Source organism: Musca domestica, unplaced genomic scaffold, assembly GCF_030504385.1.
Source record: "Musca domestica strain aabys unplaced genomic scaffold, Musca_domestica.polishedcontigs.V.1.1 16, whole genome shotgun sequence".
Classification (NCBI taxonomy): domain Eukaryota; kingdom Metazoa; phylum Arthropoda; class Insecta; order Diptera; family Muscidae; genus Musca; species Musca domestica.
The window spans coordinates 17,084,252-17,111,107 of record NW_026712219.1 but is presented as its reverse complement, the minus strand read 5'-3'; the positions used below and the strand labels follow the sequence as shown (position 1 = coordinate 17,111,107).

Genomic DNA, 26,856 nt, shown 5'->3' with positions numbered 1-26,856 from the left:
GTCCGTCCGTCCGTATGTCCGTCTGTCCGTCTGTCCATGTTAATTTGTAATCACTCTGCAGGTCGCAATTATGGCCCGATCTTCACGAAATTTAGAATGGAGGTGGAGCTAGGATCAGAATAGAACCCTATTTCTTTTGGAGATGATCACCAAATGTTTAGGGGTTGAAATGGACCAAATACTGAAAAAATGTCGGATTTTGCAGTAGCTATACAGGTCGCAATTATAGACCAATCGACGCGGAATTTCGCATGTAGCTAGAGTTTAGGGCGGGGAAGAAGCCTACCAATTTGGGTGGTCATCGGATAATATTTAGCGGGTAAAATAGACCATATCTTTTGTGTTGAAAAAATTCAACATTTTTCATTAAACCGCGAATATTTTAAATCCCGGCGAAATCACAAAGCCATCACATGGTTACTTCTGACCTTTACATTGATGTTATTATCCAACAAATCGGATATATAGCAAAATATGTGCGATATATATGTCTATCAAAGAAGCTATGCTTGAAAGATCTCTTATATGTCGAGAACGGCTGAACTGATTTCGACAGTTCTCATTAATTCAGAATGGCCTCTTGGCAGGAAACAAAAAACGTCTAAAAAATCGCATAAAAATATGTCTCTAAAGATGGAAATATTGATTTTGTAACATTTCTCATATTTTTTCAATTTTGTCATATTTTTGGCATATTTTCATTTTGAATTAAACATTTGGTAATATTTCTACAGCTAACAAAACTAAGTAGTTAGGATATCAGGATATCATATACAGATCGCATTTATGGCCCGATCCTTACGAAATTTTGCATGGGGATAAGATGAGGGTCAGAATAGAAGCCTACTCTTTTTGGAGATGATCGCCATATATTTAGGGGTTGAAATGGACCAAAAAACTGCAAAATTGTCAGCAGGTCGTAATTATCGCCCGATCCTCACGCACATTTGAATGGGGGTTACCGGAGATTGCAAAAGCCAAGCAGTTTTGGATGGAAAGACACACTTCTGACTATGTCGTTAACGCTGATTTCGCTGAAGAATATAGTCAAATGTCTGTATCTCATATAGATGCCTTTCAGTCAAAAACCAATAATAAATGTTAATCTTTTGCCACTTCTGAGAGATTATAGGTGTTTGGGAAATATTGGTTCCAGATCTAGGAAGACCATTTACGTGCAACATCTTCCAATATATTGGAAATGAGCAAATTAGTTAAAGTTGCTATTATTCGAAAATTAAAGAACGAAACCTGAAGGTTTTCTTTTATTATTTGTCATAATATCTTGTGGAATTCTTCCAAGTATCTGTAAAACTGTATCGTTTATTGTAGTGTTGTAGGGTATTCAACGGTCGGCCCCGCTCGACTGTAGCCTTTGCTTACTTGTTTTTTTTTTTTTTTTTTTTTTTTTTTTTTTTTTTAAGGTAGGTCTTCCACCCTCTTTTTGTAGAAGTCTTAAGAGGAAAAAAACAAACAATTCTAATTTTATTTGAACCACTGTTTCATTTTTTATACCCTACAACACTATGTGCTGGGGCTATTATAAGTTTGATTGGGTCAAAAATTATGTACCACCTCGAAATATTGGTTTCCCACATGGGAAAGTATATATGGATCTTCCTATCTCGCCGAGCTGAGTCGATCTAGCTATGTATGTCCATCCGTGCGTCTGTCCGTCTGTCTATGTTAATTTGTAATCACTCTACAGGTCGCAATTATGGCCCGATCTTCACGAAATTTAGAATGGAGGTGGGGTTAAGGTCAGAAAAGAACCCTATTTCTTTTGAAGATGATCGCATAATATTTAGGGGTTGAAATGGACCAAATACTGAAAACATGTCGGATTTTGCAATAGCTATACAGGTCGCAATTATAGACCAATCGACTAGCTAGAGCTTAGGGCGGGGAAGAAGCCTACCAATTTTGATGGTCATCGGATAATATTTAGTGGCTAAAATAGACCATATCTTTTTTGTTGAAAAAATTCAAAATTTTTCATTAAACCGCGAATATTTTAAATCCCGGCGAAATCACAAAGACATGACAAGGTTACTTCTGAAATTTACATTGATGTTAACACATATGTCTATCAAAGAAGCTATGCTTGAAAGATCTCTTATATGTCGAGAACGGCTGAACTGATTTCGACAGTTCTCATTAATTCAGAATGGCCTCTTGGCAGGAAACAAAAAACGTCTAAAAAATCGCATAAAAATATGTCTCTAAAGATGGAAATATTGATTTTGTAACATTTCTCATATTTTTTCAATTTTGTCATATTTTTGGCATATTTTCATTTTGAATTAAACATTTGGTAATATTTCTACAGCTAACAAAACTAAGTAGTTAGGATATCAGGATATCATATACAGATCGCATTCATGGCCCGATCCTTACGAAATTTTGCATGGGGATAAGATGAGGGTCAGAATAGAAGCCTACTCTTTTTGGAGATGATCGCCATATATTTAGGGGTTGAAATGGACCAAAAAACTGCAAAATTGTCAGCAGGTCGTAATTATCGCCCGATCCTCACGCACATTTGAATGGGGGTTACCGACCATTGCAAAAGCCAAGCAGTTTTGGATGGCCATCCAAAAATATTCAATGTGTGAAGGAGTTTGCCAACTTTTATAGACAAAATACGAAAATGTCTATTCCAGTGACTTTTTGGAGAATTCACAAACACAGGAAAGACGCACTTCTGACCATTTCGTTAACGCTGATTTCGCTGAAGAATATAGTCAAAAGTGTGTATCTCTTATAGATGCGTTTCAGTCAAAAACCAATAATAAATGTTAATCTTTTGCCACTTCTAAGATATTATAGGTCTTTGGGAAATATTGGTTCCAGATCTAGGAAGACCATTTACCAATAAATTGGAAATGAGCAAATTAGTTTAAGTTGCTATTATTCGAAAATTAGAGAACGAAACCTGATGGTTTTCTTTTATTATTTGTCACAATATCTTGTGGAATTCTTTCGAGTATCTCGCCTATATAAACTGTATCATTTACTATAGTGTTGTAGGGTATTCAACGGTCGGCCCCGCTCGACTGTAGTCTTTGCTTACTTGTTGTATTTATCTCTGTTGACATTCAGGGCTTGCATCACAGCCTACAAAGTTTCATTAATCAAATTGCAACAGGATAATGAAATCAATTACTCGAAAAAAAATCCCCAAAAGAGGATAATCAGGCCAAGTTCATTATCGACACTGTGACACTAATGATTGACAACTGTGTATCGAAAGGAAACATAATAAGCAGCTCAGTCGCTTAAGGCAATACCGGAAAACATGTTTAGCTCTCGATATCGAATAAAAAGTGTTGCAACTCCCCCGGGACAAGTTCAACAAATGACAAACAAGGATTTTAATAAAATTAAATTTATGGAATTTTTAAAAGTTTACATAAATGTTTTCGAAGTATTCGGTATATTGCCATATGCGGGCACGGATTGTTGTTTACGTTACGGCCAGAGGTGTTGGTGTGTCGTCCTGTTGCTGGGCATTTGGATAATGTGCATGGCCGAAGTGTGTGCCATAGATGCGAAGCTGACCTCAATGGAGAAATTTTTATTTTTTTGTGAACTTTTTCTCTATGCGATACTGTGTTGTGTCATCTATTTCAATACATTTTTCAATAATAATGCCTTAAAGGATGTTGGTTTGAGGATAGCAAAAAATTCGGAGCGCCTAAAAGCATGCTATAAAATGTTGGGAGATGGCATTGTTATGGAAAACATGTACTTACGTATCAAGAGAGAAGTTCAAGTTCTAGCCGTTTGCTTGAGTCTCTTTCAAATCCTGTGCATTACCATCAATATGTTGTATCGTCCGACGTTCAAGTGGGGCCTTATACGCCCCCTACTGGCCTATAATATACCGAATATTTTAATCAATTTCAATTTATGTCTCTATTGGCTATTACTACGATTTATTGCCCATCAGCTGCAATGTATCAACGGCATCCTGAAATATTTACCCCAAGTGAGGAGCGGCGTCGAAGAAGAGAGTTCTTCGATTTTATATCCAACATCATTGTGGTTCCAAAAGGAATTCTATGGCAGTAAAAGTTATCGCAAGACTATGCCACATAATGTTCATGGCATTTTTCTGAAGCTGCAGAAAATCAATGCGGATCTGTATGGTGTCCTAACGGCAATTGTCGAAATATTCCGCATAGTTTTGGTATTGAATTTCCTGACATCATTTGTGGTCCTGACCATAGAGTTTTTCTCGCTTTACAAATATTTCGATAATCCCTCGTTGAATGAATTAATTTTGGTCATTTTCAAATTTGTTTGGTTGTTCCTGCACACCAGTCGGATATTTTTTGTTCTGCTCACCAATTATGCCATCACCAAAAAGGTAAGTGGAAAGGGAGGGGAGGCAAGATTGAATAATGGAAAAAATTAAAATAAAATGTGAATAAAATAGTTTTTAGGTCTTAGGCAAAATTTTTGAAGGCCTCTCAAAAATTAATAAGGTTCTTAGGTTTGAATGGCATCCACTGGTTTGAAAGATCTATCTTAAAAATTGTCAAGCCTAGCTTAAAATTCCTCGAACTTTTAGGGTGAGAATACATAAAACACTTTTTTGACTGGCTTAAGTCATCGGCTGGCTTCGTCGGAAAAGAACAAAGGACCAAAGGAACGAAGAAGCCTGCCGATGACTTATGCCAGTCAAAAAAGTGTTTAATGTATTCTCACCTTTAGTCCATTGTTACCATTATGGCATGAGAACTCGAAATGTTTTTGGGGTTTCGTTTAGCTGTCATAATACTGTTACCGTTAATTGGAATTTTGCACACTCCCAGATGTACTGTTGCATTGCGTTAAAAGCCTCTGAAAGTCTTCCGAGTTCTAGTATAGAAGTTCTGAAAAGTTATTTTTTGGAGGGAAGAGTATTGTTAGAGAAACCCCAAAGTTTGATCGTTTGAACGGATCGCGTCGCTTTTTTTCAAGCCCGTGAGCTGAACATATCGCAATATTCCATTCGACAAATATTGAAAAATAAGCTCGGTGTAAAGCCATTGAAATTCCAAAGAGTGCAAGAACTTACACCGCAACAGAAAGAAAATAGACTCAAAAGAGCTAAAGAGTTGCTTCGCTTGACCGAATTTGGTTTTCAACAACATTCGTTCCAGCAGTTTGTAAACAAAGTGATCGCGTTTACTTGTCAAAGAGGTCAGCTGAAATTGCACCTTCGGTTGGCCACCAGAACTCAAGCGCCGGCCATGGTGATGGTTTGGGCCGCCATAACCGACGATGGTCGCTCTCCGCTCGTTTTAATCGACCATGGCATCAGAATAAATTGCGAAAATGTTTTGAAGGGTGTATTAAGGCATTGGGCATGCCAACAGGACGCGTTACCCATGAATTGTTACAAAATTAGGTTCCTCGCTTAATTTCCAGCGCATAATGGCCACCAAAATCTCCGGATACCAATCTGTTTGACTATTGTCTCTGGAGTATTTTGGAAAGCAAGGTTGGCACTAAAAAATACCAAAGTGTCGATCACCTCAAGCAAGCGCTTCGCCGGGAATGGGCCAAAATATCTAAGAGCAACATTCGGACAGCGTGTGACGGTTTCATTCGCCACTTGAAGGCCATAATTCGTGCCAAAGGTGACCAATTCGAAAAATCTAAACTTATTCTACAATTTGATGCTATTTCCGACATTTTTGCTTTCATTCAATAAAATTTGGTCATCGAACGCCATAAAAATTATGGCGTTGGACTTTGTTAGAGTTTTTTTCATCTCACCCTGTATATATGCTATGTGCGAGTGGGATGAGGTATTGTGTTAATATAAAACAAAAGAGAACATTGTAAGAGAGAATGAGACTAGCTCGGGGTCTCAGACTGACTCTAACAATAAATATAATAATCGGATCGGATGAAACATTTATATGTAGCTAGAGCTATATCCGAAACGATTTTCACCATGTTTTAAATGTTAACTTCTAGAATGAATTCGCTCGGAAGTGCAACTTTTCACTCACTTTGGGCTGAAATTAGCCATTTGGTGCACAAGAAACTTAAATCGGACGAAGATATATGGGGGAGCTATATCCAAATCTGAACCGATCTTGATAAAATTTGAATCATTGCTGCGCTGAATCTAATATTTGGTACTAAATATCATTTCTGTTGGGTGTATATAACGAATGTGAGGGACTTAAACACCATAAACACTATATAGGAGCTACAGCTATATCTGAACCGATTTCCACCAACTTTAAAGTACTTATTTTTATAGTGAATTCGGTCGGAAGTGCTAAAATGCACACCATTTGAAATGATATTAGCCATTTGGTGCACAAGAAATCTAAAATCGGATGAAGATATATATGGGAGCTATATCCAAATCTGAACCGAACTTGATAAAATTTGATCTGTGAATTGCTAGGCTGTATCTGATATATGGTGCTAAATATCAGTCTTGTGGAGTGCATATAACGAATGTAAGAGACTTAAACACCAAAATCGGATGAAACATATATATGGGAGCTATAGCTATATCTGAACCGTTTTGCACCAAATTTGAAGCACATGCTTGAAGGCTGAATTCGGTGTAGCAAAATTCACACCATTTAGACTGATATAAGCCATTTGGTGCACAAGAAATCTAAAATCGGATAAAGATATATATGGGAGCTACATCTAAATTTGGGCCGATTTTCACCAATTTCAATAGAGTTCGTCCTTGAGCCAAACATATGTTATTTCGAAAATTTCTTCTCAATCGAATAATAAATGCGACCTGCATTTTGATTACAAAAATACATGGACAGACGGACGGACAGACGGACGGACGGACAGACAGACGGACGGACGAACATGCATAAACCGACTCAAAATGTGATTCTATGCTGATCACCAAAAGTAACTATGGGTGTATCTCGTTTCCTTCTCCATGTTACAAACAAATGCAAAAAGACATAATACCCTTACCACTGTGTGGTGTAGGGTATAAGACTGGCAAACGAATAGGTCACAATAAATGTTAATAAACACATAACTGGCAAAAAAATCACCATATGAGGTAAAACTAGCAAAGAATTGGACACACAAGTCATGTGGCGATTTTATGATTTTGGCCAATGGGCAACTATAATTAAACACAATTTTATGTGTATATTTAAAGCATTCAAGTTTAATTATAAAAATAACAAGTAAGCAAAGGCTACAGTCGAGCGGGGCCGACCGTTGAATACCCTACAACACTATAATAAACGATACAGTTTATATAGGCAAGATACTCGAAAGAATTCCACAAGATATTGTGACAAATAATAAAAGAAAACCATCAGGTTTCGTTCTCTAATTTTCGAATAATAGCAACTTAAACTAATTTGCTCATTTCCAATTTATTGGTAAATGGTCTTCCTAGATCTGGAACCAATATTTCCCAAAGACCTATAATATCTTAGAAGTGGCAAAAGATTAACATTTATTATTGGTTTTTGACTGAAACGCATCTATAAGAGATACACACTTTTGACTATATTCTTCAGCGAAATCAGCGTTAACGAAATGGTCAGAAGTGCGTCTTTCCTGTGTTTGTGAATTCTCCAAAAAGTCACTGGAATAGACATTTTCGTATTTTGTCTATAAAAGTTGGCAAACTCCTTCACACATTGAATATTTTTGGATGGCCATCCAAAACTGCTTGGCTTTTGCAATGGTCGGTAACCCCCATTCAAATGTGCGTGAGGATCGGGCGATAATTACGACCTGCTGACAATTTTGCAGTTTTTTGGTCCATTTCAACCCCTAAATATATGGCGATCATCTCCAAAAAGAGTAGGCTTCTATTCTGACCCTCATCTTATCCCCATGCAAAATTTCGTAAGGATCGGGCCATGAATGCGATCTGTATATGATATCCTGATATCCTAACTACTTAGTTTTGTTAGCTGTAGAAATATTACCAAATGTTTAATTCAAAATGAAAATATGCCAAAAATATGACAAAATTGAAAAAATATGAGAAATGTTACAAAATCAATATTTCCATCTTTAGAGACATATTTTTATGCGATTTTTTAGACGTTTTTTGTTTCCTGCCAAGAGGCCATTCTGAATTAATGAGAACTGTCGAAATCAGTTCAGCCGTTCTCGACATATAAGAGATCTTTCAAGCATAGCTTCTTTGATAGACATATATATCGCACATATTTTGCTATATATCCGATTTGTTGGATAATAACATCAATGTAAAGGTCAGAAGTAACCATGTGATGGCTTTGTGATTTCGCCGGGATTTAAAATATTCGCGGTTTAATGAAAAATGTTGAATTTTTTCAACACAAAAGATATGGTCCATTTTACCCGCTAAATATTATCCGATGACCACCCTAATTGGTAGGCTACGTCCCCGCCCTAAACTCTAGTACGAAATTCCGCGTCGATTGGTCTATAATTGCGACCTGTATAGCTACTGCAAAATCCGATATTTTTTTCAGTATTTGGTCCATTTCAACCCCTAAACATTTGGCGATCATCTCCAAAAGAAATAGGCTTCTATTCTGACCCTAACCCCACCTCCATTTTAAATTTCGTGAAGATCGGACCATAATTGCGACCTGTAGAGTGATTACAAATTAACATGGACAGACGGACGGACGGACATACATAGCTAGATCGACTCAGCTCGGCGAGCTAGAAACATCCATATATACTTTCCTATATGGGAAACCAATATTTCGAGGTGTTACATAATTTCTGGCCCAATCAAACTTATAATACCCCCAACACATAGTGTTGTAGGGTATAAATATATGAAAAAATTGGCGGGAAAAAATTTTCATACAAAGTGGCAACTCCTACAAATATGGAAGAATACCAAAGTTAAAAAAAGGAACCACATTTATTGTTCTACAACAGAACTTCCTTTAGAAATCTTAAAAAGCTTTTTAGCGTGTAAAGCCTTTTGGAGAAAACCCGAAACTTCTCCTAGAGCTAGCCAAATTACATGTCGACAAGGGAATTGATTATTGGAATCGCGTTCTATTTAGCGACGAAAGTAAATACTACATTTTCGGGAGTGATGGTCGATCATAACTTACAAAAATGACAGCCAAAAAATATCGGAAGTTTACTTTTGCACCACCTTATATATATATATATATATATATATATATATATATATATATATAAAGTTGTGTTAGTTACTACGCTTATAACTTAAGAACCGCTGAACTGATTTTAATAATTCATACAAATTCGGAATTGTCTCTTATCCGAAAAGGATAATATCCAAAAAAATCGCGTAAAAATGTGATATGTTAACATTTTCATTTTGACTTTTGAAATGTACAATAGGAATGTTTTATTTTGCATGATTGTTTCCATTTTGACTTACTTTTTTCTAATGTACAATTGTAGTGTTTTTTATATTTTATTTTTGAATTCGAATATTAATACCAATTTATTTAATTGACTTGATTTCTTGAGAACTGAAATTGATAACGGGTTACATGGAAGTGTAGTACCGAATTATGTGGTGGCGAAACGGAATAGATGATACCGAAATAATTTAATGCGGTCACACCAAAGTTAAAAGAAAATTACTTTTTCAAAATCGTTAAAAAGAAACACGAAAAAAGAGATCTCATTGCAACAATTCTCAAAACGGGAAAATATCGAAAAAAAATTCCAATGGAATTGAATTTTAAAATAAAAGTACATTCTATTGACAAACTTTGTAAGGATCTTTAAACAGTTGCTGTAAAAAATCAGCGAAGAAGTTGAAGATTTTTTCAATTTGTTATTCTTCTTTTGTAATTTTTTTCAATTTGTATTATCATATTGAATTCAGTGGATTTTTTGTGAACAAAATAAAGAATAATTTTTCACTATATACAATTTTTCAACAAAAAAATGAAATAAGTGCGAAATACGATGTTAACTGACATCTACCTTTCAACTCCAGGGCCTACATCGTGCTTCAGCTGGAAGATGCGCACACATTTAAACAAACAAAAATGACCGAAAAAGACTAATGGGGCTTATTTCAAAGCGTGGCCCTACTTCTTTCATGTGAAAATAATCCGTCCAATGAGAGCTCAAAATGCAAAAAATTTTGGGAGTACAATCAGTAAAATACCAAATATGAAGGGTGCAAAATAGTAGAGCGAATGGGACTTTTAGTAAGAAAAGGATTTCTATCCTTCCAAAAATTCTTCCTGAACATTTAAGATACCTTAAATCGCTTTTGCAGGTCATGATATCGTTCATAAATAACCATCGTATGATTTAAGCCATTTTTGGAGTCTTCGCCACTTTCTTCTATTTTTGGCCCTTATTTGGCATCTTTGTTTCTAAGGGGATAGAGAACCTCTTCGCATAAAATTTTCGGAGTAGGGTCCATATTGGTCTTGGCCACTAAAAAATTGTATTTATGCTACCCTGGGGTAAGGAACCATCGTACAGATAATTGCCACATAGAAATTTATTCATGTAATGTCCCCACATTGGAGTATCCCCAAGTCCACTTTCACATCTAATGTGTGGTCAGAAAAGAAAAAATTTGTATTCTATCGAATTTGTAACCCCCAAGAGAATATTGGTTGGGAACGTAGATTTGGGATATACATCTATATGAAATAAATTGTGAAAACATGAACGAATTACAAATATAAGAAAGTAGCACGGGACCGAATATTTGTTGAATCATCATTGAATTATACTATGATGAAAAATATGGCTATATGTGGTCTCCAATTTACAATTTAAATGACAAATAAAATTAGTTCCCATATTACGGTAATGGGTGTAAAATAGTAATTATATTTGACTATTCTGAAATCAGTCTGACCTCAATTATGAGGTGGATAAAACTATTTTTACTTATTTAAATCACGTGATTTTTTTTCAGTTTGACATGTTATGTTGTTCTGCTATATTTTCGATTTGGCCTCTATTTGTCAACTTTGATTATAAGGGGTTAAGAAAGTTTTCAATGTAGGTCGATGTTTCGCATTTTACCATATTTCAAAGGATTTGGCTAAAAATGTGTATTTGGGGGTGTAAATCTTACACAAAAATTTCAACATATCTACAAATTTTAGAAATTTCTCCATGTAATAGAACCCCCTCAAGTCCACCTTTTGGCGGACAAACTGACCGACATGGTTAGGGGGACTTATGAGGACTCTAATGCACAATCGGAGGTGCTAATGGGTTTAAAAAAGTAATTAACTTTGGCTATTCTTAAATCAATTAGCCCTCAATTATGAGGTGTACAAAGAACAGTAAATTCCAAATTACTGCTCATTTGACTCAAAATTGAAAAATAATCGACCAGTACGTGAACATTTATAACATTCATATCTTTGAATAATTATGCTTTGACAAATATGCATAATAGACAAAAAGTACGGGCCGGCAACGCGGACAAATCCGAGGAGAAATGTGACAAAAATCGTCAAAATAACGAATTTCGAGAGGTACCGTTATATGGGGACTATACCAAAACGTGGACCGATAGAACCCATTTTCAATACCAACCATCCTATACACAGTACAAATTGTTCTGCTAAATTTTGAAGCTCTACGTCAAATAATGTGGGCTGTATCGTAATTTAAATAAACAGACATACAGACGGAGTCTATGACGAACATTTAGGGATGTTACAAACGGAATGAAAAAGTTAATATACCCTCCTTTCCAAGGTGGGGGATATAATAAGCATTAAAGACTAAAATTACGGGCCGGCAACGCGGACCGGGCCAGCTAGTATATATATATATATATATATATATATATATATATATATTCATTTTATTTTTAGAAATGTCAAACTCTTTACATTCTGAATGGCACGCCCTTGGAAATCTTTGAATCAGAAAATGACATCAGCAAATTTCTGCTACAAATTATGGTGCGAAATCACACGGAGACCGCTTGTGGAATTGTAGATTTGGATTTGATGTTCCTTTTGGGGGTAAGTATGGAAGAAAATGCAAATTTTCAAAAAAAAAAAACCTTGAGAAATTCTGCTAAGATATTAAAATTACATGGTTCTCTTTATGCAATTTTTGTCATAGGCTATTACTATATTTAAATAGGAAACATGAAAATATTCCGGTGAATACCGTCCGTTATATGGGGGGCTATACGAAGACCTGGACTTTCATACGTAAATTTCTGTCATATACTGTAGAATTCATTAGGAATCTCAAGTAATTTGAAACAATTCCGGTGAATAATGTCGCTAAAATCATCAAAATCCCGAGTATCGGGAGCTATAGTTATATGCGGGCTATACGAAAACGTGGACCTGCATACGCAATTTTTTGTCATGGGCCGAATATAGGGAGGTACAGTTATATGGGGGGGTTATAACTAAACGTATATATAGCCCATTTTCAATACCAAAAATTCTGCAGGCGGAACACATATTTTAGTAAAATTTTATTAACCTACTTTAATTCGTTCGGAAGCTTCGTTTGTTAAACCAACATAGAATTTTATGCTGATCAAGAATGTATATACTTTGTGGGGCCTAAAATGTATTTTTCGAGGTGTTACAAACGGAATGACAAACTTTATATACCCTCCATACTGCAGGGTGACATGAAAAAACTGCAAACAACTTCAGACTGATGTCATTTCTAAGCCACTCGTTCGATAGCTGTTAAAATTATTCCAGTGACAGCTCATTATATTGTTTACAGGCGCACAAAAGAATTTTGTTGAGAATTTTCCAGAAAAAAATTATTCGTGATGGAATTTAAGCGCGATAGCGTGATTTCTTTATATTTGGCTGGAGAATCACAAGTGGCTATCGTTAGAACAGTCCAGCATTTAAATGTGAGCATTTGAGTCTCGTACCATCGCTCGTTACCGTGATACTGGTAGCGTAGCCGGACGTCAAGGAAGTGGAACAAAACAGCAACATCAACAGAAATGGTTCGAAAAGTAAAGAAGCAACTTGATCGAAACCCGAGTCGCAGTGCCCGAAAAATGGCTCATGAGCTGAACATATCGCAATAATCCATAGGCAAATATTGAACAATAAGCTCGGGGTAAAGCCATTAAAATTCCGAAAAGTGCAGGAACTTACACCACAATGGAAAGAAAATAGACTCAAAAGAGCTAAAGATTTAAAGTAAAAGTAAACAAGCAAAACGATCTTGTTTACCTGCCAAAGAGGTCAGCTGAAATTGTGCACCTTCGGTTGGCCACGAGAACTCAAGCGCAGGCCATGGTGGTGGTGTGGGCCGCCATAACAGCCGATGGTCACTCTCCGCTCGTGGCATCAGAATAAATGCAGAATATTATCGCGAAAATATTCTGGAGGGTGTATTAAAGCCTTGGACACCCAAACATTTTGGTCGCAGACTTGGACATTCCAAGAGGACTCAGCACTATCGCACTCAGCACGCACCACCCAAGAATGGTTACAAAATGAAGTTCCTCGCTTCATTTCCAGCGCATAATGGCCACCAAAATCTCCGGATATCAATCCGTTGGAATATTGTGTCTGCAGTATTTTGGAAAGCAAGGCTGGCACTAAAATATTACCAAAGGGTCGATGACCTCAAGCAAATGCTACGCCGGGAATGGGCCAAAATACCGCAGAGCAACATTCGGGCAGCGAAAATTCGGTTTCCGTTTGAAGGCTATAATTCGTGACCAATTCGAACAAATCTAAATTTAAAAAAAGTGATGCTATTTCCGACGTTTTGTGCTTCCATTCAATAAAATTAAAAAAGAAAACAAGTAAATAAGCAGCAAGTTCGGATGGGCCGGACTTTGAATACCCCCCACCATTTGGGAGGAATTAGGAAATTTTCAAAAAAATAAAATCCATTAAAAAATTCTGTTAAAATCTTAAAAATACCGAATATGGAAGGTGCCGATATATGGGGGACATACGACACTGTGGACCTATATAGACAATTTCAGGGGATAAAGTACTCACACGGAGTACCATTGTATGGGAAATGTACGATATAGTGGACCTATATTAATAATTCTCTTGTAGGGGATAAAGTACGCATAAGGAACTCCTTGTGTGGATTTTCATGCCTTAAATCATCAAAATACCGAATATCGTGAGGTGGCGTTACAAGGTGGATATAAGATATCGATATCGGACCTATATAGACAATTCTCAGCTAGGGAGTAAAGTGCTCTTAAAGAACTCCTTGTGTATCATCAAAATACCGAATATCGGGAGGTGCCGTTATATGGGGGATATATGATATCGGGGACCTATTTAGACAATTCCCTGCCAGGGGGCTATACGATATCGTGGACCAATATAGCCCGTCTTCGAACTTGACCTGCCTGCAGACAAAATACAGATCTGTGCAAAATTTTAGCTTCCTACCTTAATTCGTTTTGACGTTTCAATCAGTTACTAACGGAATGACGAACTTAATATACCCTCCATACTATATATGGTGGAGGGTATAAAAATGTAAAAATTATGGCGTTTGACTTTGTTGCAGTTTTTTATCTCACCATGTAGATTCAAAAGTGAAACGATTGAACACCTATTTTGTCACTGTCTGGATTACGACTGGAAAGGATTACGAGCTATAGTGGAAGATTCGACTCATGATCTTAGTGTATATTCGGGCATGTATTCTATTAGGCTACACTGGCTCTGTCGCCCGATTTTAAACACGACTCCATTCCACGCACTTTTGCATCCTTTTTCTTCTCTTACCTGGCGGATTTTTCACAATTTGAGAACAAAAACTATTCTGAAATAATTTTCATGATAATATACATTTTTAATCAATTCAAATATTCCATTCCCTTTTCAGATCATAAACGCCCTGGCAATGTATATTATATTCCTGATACAAAGTGATTTGGGTAATGCTTCGCTTAATGAGACCTTATTTAACACGACGACCACCTAAAAAGGACTAACAAAGGAAGCTACCATCACAAGCGGAATTACTAACACATATAAAAAACACTAACACCCATTAGAAACATATTGTTCTTTAAGGCCAACACACATGCCGCAGCTCCTATTGTTTGTAAATAAAAGGATAATAGCAAAAATTGAATTGAATATGCTACTAAAACAATAGAATCAATTAGAATATAAAAATGTTATCATAAAATGATATCAAATAAATAAATATTTTCATAAAGTATTGAAAGGGTATAAAAGTCAAATTGTTGTCTTGAAATAATTTCAGTTTCTTTGCTTTCATCGGAACGTTTTCATTTCGACGCGAGTTAGTCAGGAAATGTTACACCCAAAGTTATTTGTGATTGTAAAATATTTAAGAATTTTGTGTGGCGTTCTGAAATGTTGTTCCAAATCTGTGTGGAATGGTGTAAAGGCTGCCTCACATTATGGATACGCTAGATTTTTTGTATTCATACAAGACATGGCTGAGGAGACCGGTGTCTTGGCATTTAAGTTGATGGTCAATCGCAGTTTGCATACGTTTGAAAGGTAATAAAGCTTTTGGGTGCTTAGTGGGGGAGGAAAGGAGAATGATCCTTTGTCAAAAGGTTCTTTCCAAGGGTCTTCTTAGGTTAGGTTAGATTAGGTTAAAGGACGCGCGGTTGCCTTGGATACCTGCTGGTCCATTGTGTTCATTCTAATAGGAAATTGGAAGAAAGAAAAATAGTAGAACAAGTAAAAAAGCAGCTAAGTTCGACCGCACCGAACTTTTTATACCCTCTACCATATGGAACGAAATTGGCAATTTTCAAAAACAATAAAATCTGTTAAAAATTTTATTAAAATCTTAAAAATACCGAATGTAGCTGCTATATTAGGGTCTATACGACGACATAGACCTGCGTAGGTAACTTTTGTCATAAGCCATTACAATATTCAAATGCGAAACTTAAACAAGTAAAAAAGCTGTAAGTTCGGCCGGGCCGAACTTTAAATACCCTCCACCATATGGAGCGAATTTGCAAGTTTTAAAAAACAATAAAATCTGTTAAAAATTCTACCAAAATCTTAAAAATAAAGAATGTTGCTGTTATATTAGGGTCTATACGATGACATGGATCTGCATAGGTAACTTTTGTCATAAGTCATCAAAATATTCAAATGCGAAACTTGAAAAAAAATCTGTTTATAATGTAGCTAAAACCATCAAAATACCGAATAAAGGGAGGTACCATGGGGGTTATAAAACGTGGACCTGCACAGAGAATTTTCTGTCATAGGCAGTAGTATCCATTACGAACTTCAAATGACAGATTTGAAGAAAGGCTGGTGAATGATGTCGCTAAAATAATCAAAATACCCAATACCAGGAGGTACCGTTATAAGGGGACTACACGAAGACGTGGACCTGCACAGAGAATTTTCTGTCATAGGCTGTAGTATACATTACGAACTTCAAATGCGAAATTTGAAACAATTCCGGTAAATAATGTCGCAAAAATCATCAAAATACCGAATATCGGGAGGTACCGTTATATGGGGGCTTTGAGCAAAATTTTATCAATCTACTTCAATTCGTTCGGAAGCTGGAGTGATTTCCACAGACGGGCAGACGGACGGACATCGGTAAATCGACATAGAATTTTATGCTGATCAAGAATATACATACTTTGTGGGGTCTAAAATGTGTATTACAAACGGAATGACAAACTTAATATACCCTCCATACTATGGTGAAGAGTATAAAAATGTCGGAAATAGCATCAAACTTTAGAATAAGTTTAGATTTGTTCGAATTGGTCACCTTTGGCACAAATTATGGCCTTCAAACGGCCAAAACCGTCACATGCTGTCCGAATGTTCTCTGCGGTATTTTGGCCGATTTCCGGCTAAGCGCTTGCTTGAGGTGATCGACACTATGGTATTTCTTAGTGCCAACGTTGCTTTCTAAAATACTCCAGATCCGGAGATTTTGGTGGCCATTGTGCGCTGGAAATGAAGCGAGGAACCTCATTTTGTAATCATTCTAGGGTGGCGCGTACTGAGTGCGATGGTGCTGGGTCCTGCTGGAATGTCCATGGTCTGCGGCCAAAATGTTTCCGAGCCCAAGGCTTTAATACGCCCTCCAAAATATTATCGCGATAATATTCGGCATTTATTCTGATGCAACCGTCGATTAATACGAGCGGAGAGCGACCATCGGCTGTTATGGCGGCCCACATCATCACCATGGCCGGCGCTTATGTTCTGCTGGCCAACCAAAGTTGCACATTTTCAGCTGACCTCTTTGGCAAGAAAACACGATCAATTTGTTTATTTACAAACTGCTGGACAACGAATGTTTTCTCATCGGAGAAAACCAATTTCGGCAGTTCACCACTTTCGGCCAAGCGAAGCCGAGTCTATTTTCTTTACGTTGTGGTGTAAGTTCTTGCACTTTTTGGAATTTCAATGGTTTTACCCCGAGCACATTTTTCAATATTTGCCGAGCGGAATATTGCGATATGTTCAGCTCACGAGCCATTTTTCGGCCATTGCGACGCCCGGGTTTCTATCAAGTCGCTTCTTTACTTTTCGAACCATTTCTGCTGATGTTGCTGTTTTCTTCCGTCCATTTCCTTGACGTCGGGCCACGCTTCTAGTATCACTGTAACGACCGATGGTACGAGACACAAGAGATTTATCCACATTTAAATGCTGGAGTGCTCTAACGATAGCCACTTGTGGTTTTCCAGCCAAATATAAAGAAATCACACTTTCACGCTTGAATTCCATCACGAATAACTTTTTTTCTGGAAAATTCTCATCAAAATGCTTTTGTACGCTTTTAAACAATATAATGAGCTGTCACTTTTTTTTTAAACAGCTGTCGGACGAGTGGCTTAGAAGTGACAACAGTCTGAAGTTGATTGCAGTTTTTTCATCTCACCCTATACTTGCTTCTAGATTAAATTCGGTTGAATGCGCCAAAATTCAGGTCATTTGGACTTATATTGGACATTTGGTACACAATTAACACGAAATCGGTTGAACATATATAGGAGCTATATCTAAATCAGATCCATCACCAATTTCAACAGGGTTTGTCCTTGGGCCAAACAAATATTGGTTTGAAAATTTCATCTCAATCGGATAATAAATGTGAACCGATTTTGTTTACAAGAATACTTTGACGGACGGACAGACGGACTGACATGCATAAATCTACACAGAAAGTGATTCTATGAAGATCCTCAAAAGAAACTATGGATCTATCTCGCTTCCTTCTCCATGTTACAAACAAAGGCACAAAGACATAATACCCTTACCACTATGTGGTGTAGGGTATACAAATTCCAAATCAAAATTGACCTCTAGCTTAAATAATCAATTAATTCGGAAACACATATTTTTGCTGATTTTCACTCTCGTCGGATACGTAAAGTGGACACTTTACAAGGTCTTTTTGCTTTCTTTGTCCTTTACAGGATTTTTTGGCTGCTAACATTCATTGGTTCCATATATGGCGCCCTATGGATATCGCGCTTGCAAATTTCCCGCTTTCTCAAGTCCCCAACTGTGATATCTGTCGACCGCAACTATCGCGACTGGGTCGGTTATATGCCTGCAATAACATTGTGCTATTACGACCACATCGATTCGTACAAGGCGAATGAGTTCATTTTGGAGAATTGGAATGTCTCAATTGTGGATGAAGATTATTTCTATTACATGGACTTTCTCTATGCCGTCGTTAATGCTAGCGCCAGCAATTATGTGGATTTGGCGAAGTTTGCCGAGGACAGTCGTTTCGACGATGTCGATTTGTATGAATTGATACAGGCCATCGATAGGCCATTTGAACAGATCATCAATACGTATGAGGGTAACTTTGAGGTGCCCGTCAAATCGGTGATGACCGAACGTGGATCGTGCTATGTCATTAACTCGTCAATGGGTGAAGTGCTGTCGGGGAAGTGAGTACAACCTGGAGGGTTATATTAATGAGGATATATGGGTTTTATTTCGTTTGTTTTTAGTGCCAAAGCTGAGTCTCTAACCTTCGATGATTTGAAGCAACCTTTGAAATGTCATTTCGGTAAACAGCAGTGCTTTATTAAAGTTGATCTCCTGGAGAGCACGGGAACGGTGGGGAAATATTTAAGCAGGGTGTTTATAAGATTTATAACATTTAATCATTTTTTTCCAGATTGATGTCCATTCCCCATTTGAAATCTCCTCAACAGATGCTAGCAATATTGCCTTGCACAAATCGGATGAAATTATTGCTTCATATAAAGTTCTGGAAACGGTGTAAGTGACAATCTTTAAGGTGAGAATACATAAAACGCATTTTTGACTAGCTTAAGTTATCGGCTGGCTTCTTCGGAAAGGAATAAAGAAGCTTAGGGCCAAAATCGAACTAAGGCAACCTAAAACTCCTTTTTTCCTCTACGAAGAAGCCAGCTGATGACTTAAGTCAGTCAAAAAAGCATTTTATGTAGTCTCCCCTTTAGAAGGATTTTTGAAAGGCTTCCATCAGAAGAAGAAATTTGGGAAACAACTTTTGGAATATCCATTGTTCATAGTTAAAGTTTTGAAAGGCTTTATTGGAGAATTTATAAACCTTATCAAAAATTTCTCTCTCTCTCTCTCTCTCTCTTTACAAAACATTTAATTTAATCTCATTTTCTTATTTCTTCTCAGAGCATCCGGTAACTTAAGAGATTTGACCAGAGAGCAGAGAAAATGTGTATTCCACGATGAAGAAACCTCGGAATTGCAGGTAATTTTGAGAGTTGAGAGTTGTTGTTTCGCTTTCTTTGTGTGTTATGTTTTAATCTTGAGCCCCATGTGGGGATGTACCAGAAGAAATAGACCGATCTCTTTCATCTTTATAACACGTCCTGTGTGGATAAAAATATTGAGTTTTACCAAGTCTGAATGGAATCGGATGTCAATTTCGTGTTTTATGTGCGTCATGGATATACAACATGTTGTGGGAGAGAAGGAAAGGTCCGATACCTACCGTATTTATGAGAGATCCTATGTTCATACAAATATTAAAATGTGCCAAGTCTAAAGGAAATCGGATGTTAATTTCGCGCTTTATGGTTATTTAATTGTTATTCGAAATTTCGACTATTTGTGGGGGAGGTACCAGATGGAGTTGACCGATATACTCCATTTTAACATCACATCTTATAAAAAAAAAATATAAAATATTGGGGTGTGTGAAATATAAAGACAAGCGGACTCTTACATCACATTTTATAAGAGTTCTGATTATTCAAAATTTTGACCCTTTGAGGAGGAACTTGATGGAGTGGTCCAATGTTGCCCATTTTCGTATCTGACCTAGCACTGATGCAAATGTTAGGATTTGCAAAGGGGGAGCAAAATCGGATTATTGCTTCTCTTTCTGTGAGAAAGAAGAAAAATATTTTTTTTTTTGAAAATTTCAGCCCTTTGTGGGGATGGTACCAGAAGTAGTGGACTGATATTGCCCATCTCCGAACTCGATCTAAGTTTGACAAAAATATTACGATGTACCAAGTTTGGACCAAATCGGATTCAAGAGTTATCGTGCGCACCAGGACGGACATCGCTAAATTGACTCCAAATGTCCTGAAACGAATTTGGTCCAAATAGACTTAGGGTCTCTTGGTACTGGGTACCGTGATACTGGTAGCGTAGCCCAACGTCAAGGAAGTGGAAGGAAGAAAACAGGAACATCAGCAGAAATGGTTCGAAAAGTAAAGAAGTGACTTGATGGCGAAAAATGTCTCCATTCGGCAAATATTGAAAAATGAGCTCGGGGTAAAGTCGTTGAAATTCCAAAAAGTGCAAGAACTTACACCGCAACAGAAAGAAAATAGACTCAAAAGAGCTAAAGAGTTGCTTCACTTGGCCGAAAGTGGTGAGTTGCCGAATTTGGTTTTTTTCGATGAGAAAACATTCGTTGTCCAGCAGTTTGTAAACAAACAAAGTTTACTTGCCAAAGAGGTCAGCTGAGAATGTGCATCTTCGGTTGGCCACCAGAACTCAAGCGCCGGCCATGGTGATGGTGTGGGCCGCCATAACATATTAATCGACGGTGGCATCAGAATAAATGCCGAATATTATCGCGAAAATATTCTGGAGGGTATACTAAAGCCTTGGGAACTCAAACATTTTGGCCGCAGACCTTGGATATTCCAACATGACTCAGCACCATCGTCGAATCACGTGCCACCCAAGAATGGTTATAAATTGAGGTTCCTCACTTCATTTCCAGCGCACAATGGCCACCAAAATCTCCGGATACCAATCTGTTGGACTATTGTGTCTGGAGTATTTTGGAAAGCAAGGTTGGCACTAAAAAATACCAATGTGTCGATCACCCCAAGCAAGCGCTTCTCCGGGAATGGACCAAAATCCCGCCGAGCAACATTCGGGCAGCGTGTGACGGTTTTATTGGCCGTTTAAAGGCCATAATTCGTGCCAAAGGTGACCAATTCGAACAAATCTTAACTTATTCTAAAATTTGATGATATGTCCGACATTTTTTGCTCTCATTCAATAGAATTAAAAAAAGGATATAAAAATTATGGCGTTTGACTTTGTTGCAGTTTTTTTTATCTCACCCTCTATTTCGACTAAGCACGTTTTGGCCGTATGAAAAGATATATACCCTCTGTAGCCATGTGGCTGAGGGTATAAAAACTTGTAGTCTATATCATCGCGGAATATAACTAGTCTCCTACCACAGCAAATATACAAGCACTTAATTTTTGGGAATAACCGCCGACACCGCCAAATGATCAAGCGTCCATTTAAAACCATCGAAAACCTAGAAGGAAATAAGAAAAACATTAGTCAATAAATTGAAAAAATTTGGAAAGAATGTCTTCAACATAAAGCCCTTTAAAAAGATGGTAGGGATGAGTTAAAAGTAAGATTAGCAAAGGGTCAGATAAGGGACATCAGCTGGTATTGGTGTCACGATGAGAGGAGTTCTCAAAGGGATGGACAGCCGCTAGGAGAAACGCTTTTTTTAGGAAAAGAGTTTTTACAAAAATGGGATGACAAAATGAGTTCAGCCAAGGTAATCCTTCCAATTTGTTGACATGTTGCAAGTCCTCTTAATACCCCTAAAACCCCTATCTTGATGATAAGACCGGTATGAAATTTTCATTTCATTTTGTCAACCGAAATTTCCGAAACCACCATCCATCTGACGGGCAATAGCCGCGCAAAAGGCCAGCATACCGGCATCGCCACTCTAAGTCGAAACTTGGCGAATTTCCTTATCTAATACACATCGGTTAAAACTGAATATTTATTTTGAATATCTTTTTAAATATTTCTCTTCTAGATTTACAGCAAAACGATTTGTTTGGCAAAATGTCGGGCTACCATGGCGGTGGAAATGTGCAATTGTGTGCCATTCTTTTATACATTTCTGGGTAAAAAAAAGTTCGAATTATTAGAAAAATGTTGTAATGTGTGATACTATTATATCTCAGAGGGTACCAGTTGCAATCCGGCCGGTTTTGAATGCCTACTGGACTTTAAATGGCCTGTATGGGCTTTGCACATCTGTAAATGTCCAAATACCTGCATCGAGATGGAATATACCCTGCACACGGCCAAGAAAAGTTCCTGGGGTGGCAGTACATTGGACGAGACCAAAACCGATGTGGTAACATCAAGTTTTCGTTGGGATCTTATACCGCCGAAAGTGAGAATGCGTCGAGATGTGGTTTTTAGTTTTGAGGATTTGTTGGGTAATAAAGCAATTAGATATTTTTTGAAAATTACTTTCTCATTTTTTCTCATTTCAGTTTCCTTTGGCGGCACCATGGCATTGTTTTTGGGCATAAGTTTCATTACGGTCATAGCATTTATTTATTCCTTGGTTCGCCATCTATCGTGGGATTTTATTAAATTATTAAAATTCATCTACGAGAAATGTTTTCGATTTCGAAAGAGTCTGGAAAAACATCGCAAATTGCAAGACATACAACACCACCATCTGTCGGGTGCAATCCGCAAAAGAATGTCATTAGTTGATAGCATCAAAAAGCGACGTGAATTGTTATTGAAATTACGCTGCAAAGATTCCGATGGGGCATTGGATGTGGAAAATTTGGAAGATGATATGGACGATATTAGTGCCAGCAGCAATCCGGGATCGTTGTTTGAATTTGTGCATTGAAATGAATTTGCCTTCTTTGAATCATAATAAAAACGCTCTTTTGGAACCTCCTTTTTGGGGAAAAAAGGCTCGTTCGGGAATAGCTTTATGTCCCCCGACAAACATAATTGGTGGTTGGCGATAATTTTTTGAACTGACTCTCATTAACTTAATTCAACAGAAAATACATGGAATAAATATTAAACAAGTTAAAAAGCAGTAAGTTCGGCCGAGCTGAACTTTGAATACCCTCCACCATTTGGAACTAATTTCGAAATTTTCAAAAAATAGAATCCGTTAAAATTTCTATGAAAATCTTAAAAATACCGAATATAGCCGTTATATTGGGGTCTCTACGACGTGAACCTACATAGGCAAATTCGAAACTTGAAATAAACGGTGAATAATGTAGCTAAAATCATCATCAATACGGAATATTGGGAGGAACCGTTATAGGGGGGCTATACGAAGACCTGGACCTGCATAAACAATTTTCTGTCACAGACTGTAGCATCCATTACGAACTTCAAATACAACATCTCAAACAATTTCGGTGAGTATTGTACCTAAAATCGTCAAAATACCAAATATAGGGAGGTACTGATATATGGGGCCTATAAGAAGACTTGGACCTGCATACACAATTTTCTGTCACAGACAGTAGTTCCCATTATGAACTCTAAAAACGTAATTTTAAACTACTCCGGTGAATAATAACGCTAAAATCATCAAAATACCGAATATTGGGAGGTACCGTTATATGAGGGCTATATGAAGACGTGGAACTCCATAGACAATTATCTGTCATAGGCTGCAGTATCCATTACGAACTTCAAATACGAAATTTGAAACAATGTCGGTATATAATGTCGCTAAAATCATCAAAATACCGCATATCGGGAGGTACCGTTATATGGGGGCTATACGAAGGCGTGGACCTACATGACCCATTTTCTGTCATAGGCTGTATTTTCCATTGCGAACTTCAAATACCTATTTTGAAACAATTTCGGTAAAAAATGTCGCTAAAATCATCAAAATACCGCATATCGGGGGGTACCGTTATATGGGGGCTATACGAAATAGTGGACCGACCTGACCCATTTACGAACTTAACCTGCCTACTGGTAAACTATGCATGTATGCAAAATTTTAGCCTTCCATCTCAATTCGTTCGAAAGATATCGTGATAACAACAGAAAGACCGACGAACAGACGCAAATCGCTAAATCGACTTAGAATTTTTTGCTGATCCAGAATATATATACTATGTAGGGTCTATTATGAATATTTCGTGGAGTTACAAATGGAATGACAAAGTTAATATACCCTCCATAGAATGGTGGAGGGCATAAAAAATAACAATAACAACAATAATATTTTGGTGAGAGCTATAGTGTGGCATGAGAGAAATTGGGAGCATGAGAGGTGTGACAATATCGGAGAGAAAGTTTGAATTTTCAATAGAGGGGAAGACAATCCTGCCAGATTTCGTTAATTACTGTCTAAGGATTCCAAGTTCATAGGAAGTATGTAGCGAGATGGACTAACTCTAATCTACAGACTCTCGACTTCTTATCAGGCACCCACTGCCCCGGTTGTAAGGATGTTGGTAGCAGTGACGAATCAAAAACAACCTCCTTGCATTGTATAGCGGAAGATGAGAGACTTATAGGAAGGGTAAGAAGCTACTCCAAAATTGTATGGAAGATTAACACCTTTCAAACCTTCAAGTCTCATGGCATTATACCTGCCATGTTGTCTATGGAAAGAAGTAACGGTGATCCATATTCCCAATGCCGGGAAACCTAGTCACATATTACCTAAAGACTACATACCGATTAGCCTCTCTTATTATATAATGAAAGCTTTAGAAAGGCTACTGCACCGGGAAATTCGTTCAAATTTAAATGTTAATATAATCGGCCCTATTACGGTTGTCATCGTCGTCGCAAAAGGAAGTCTAGGCGACAATAACGGTATTAGGATTGTCGTTTTTTGTCGATAGCGATGAATGATTGCTATTATCATTGCCGATACAACAGTCGACGTGAAGTCGTTTTTAGAGAATATCTGTCGCCGTCAAAAATTGTGACGACATTGTATTTTTAGTCGACGTAGATATTTTAACCATCTAGTGTTTGACATTTGACCATTAAAATAACAACAGTAAAACAATTTGGAAATATTGAAGTTATTTCCGACACAGGTGGTAAAAACTCTTCGATTTTTTCAAAAATTTTTCCAGAGGTAGGCATTTTAACTCCGGGAAACTATTTATATAATTCCACAAACAAAGTTTTATCTTTTTTGTCAATAACAAGGGAGTGTTGCCAACGTTTTGTAAGTTGTTGCCAACTTTTATTTTAAACTGTCGATGTCGCTTCTATACTTTACCGTAATATCATTTTTGAATCGAAGCGACGGCGAGGGCGACTTGTACATAACGTCGACAACGACTATAGAAACGACAGTGGTAATTCGGCCGAATAAGTACATCTCAGCATGTCTATGTCAAGGGTCGATCAGTGGAGACAGCCCTACACGAAATTGTCAGATACATTGCACTAAATGTCTCTCTTCGTGCACAAAATGCCTCATTATGATCCTGAACCGGTGTGTAAACCGGGGCCAGCACATAAAGGAGCGTAAGAAAATGGAACGCTATAGGAATGCCTGGGCTGGTGATGAAACTCCTCTGGAAGGCCTGGCCATAGAGAATATGACACTTAGAAACCGGTTGCAGGGTTCCTAAAGTCATCTGGCCCGTAATCCTGAGAAGAGAAGAAGCTCCCTTCTATTACCTAGTAGGTCTAATACAAAAATCCTGGTGGGCGTATTGTCTGGCCACTGCAGTGTCAGATATCTGATCTAAGGATAGGATGGCAGCATTCCTGACTACTGTAGAAGAAGATTTAGAGACGATTATACCTCTACTTTGCATATGTCCAATGTGGGACACATGTTCTTCTCAGGCATGGATCCCATCACCATTTACAAATTTGCCAAAACCATTTCCTGGCTAAGCACACCATCCTCTTGACTCCACATCTCTCTTTAACCCTATATATCTGTCCTATCTTCAAATTCTTAATTTCTTCATAGGATGAACACAATGGGCCAAAGGTCTCTGAGTTAAGCAGTTGCCGAATTCATGTTGCAGAGCATCCTTAAATTAAACAAAACCAACTCGGTGCTAAGGCCACTTTGGGATAGACCATATGGTAGGTGCTCAAGTGAAACAAACACAGGTATGGATTTTAGCTAATTGCTCCAACGGGGGCTTCGGCTCGTTGTTCCAACAGGGGCTTCAACTCACTATTCTAATTGTAGGCCTCTTATAACACTTTCACGGTCTCCTCAGCTTTCGCAAGGAAGGGATCAATATTTTTTGATGAAGAAATAATTGACCCGGCATTTGATGTTACCAATAGCCGCAGGGTAACGATATCTTTTCAGGTAATTATCCTCATGATCCTTTGACACAGGATTTTCTATTCTATTGATTTTGTTTGAATCGGGATTAAAAATGGCTCGGAATAACCCACCACACCAACCACCAACTTAACAACTCAACTGCAAACCAACTTAAAAGCTTCGGCTTCGGTGAGCATAGCTTATTGCTATCGGACTTTTCCACAGATTGCGGACAGTGGAAAGCCCAGTTGATATACTGGGTAGCTGCGAATTGAATAAGCAGTCGCGAACAATCAGCGGGTCTGAAATAGAGAGACAGAGAGAGAGGTCTAAATACCAAGCGCCAAAGATCCTACGACCGACGAGGCGATGTTTCGGCGTATCTAA

At 37.6% G+C, this 26,856-nt stretch overlaps 2 protein-coding genes across 2 annotated transcripts; both read left to right on the top strand.

Moving 5' to 3' along the window:
• Nucleotides 1-3,363: 3,363 nt before the first annotated feature.
• On the top strand, nt 3,364-14,943 carry LOC101896387 (putative gustatory receptor 59e). The gene is made up of 3 exons (XM_005179074.4): nt 3,364-4,372; nt 11,805-11,957; nt 14,794-14,943. Exons 1-3 carry the CDS (start codon nt 3,392-3,394, stop codon nt 14,890-14,892), a joined length of 1,233 nt encoding a protein of 410 aa, XP_005179131.3. The 5' UTR covers nt 3,364-3,391; the 3' UTR covers nt 14,893-14,943.
• A 110-nt stretch (nt 14,944-15,053) lies between these two features.
• LOC101896215 (uncharacterized) lies at nt 15,054-23,073 on the top strand. Its single transcript, XM_005179073.3, is given in 8 exon segments — nt 15,054-15,443; nt 18,362-18,854; nt 18,927-19,022; nt 19,084-19,187; nt 19,581-19,659; nt 22,231-22,321; nt 22,382-22,642; nt 22,700-23,073. Coding segments are annotated over 8 exon segments (1,710 nt in total). The 5' UTR covers nt 15,054-15,231.
• The last annotated feature ends 3,783 nt before the right edge of the window (nt 23,074-26,856 follow it).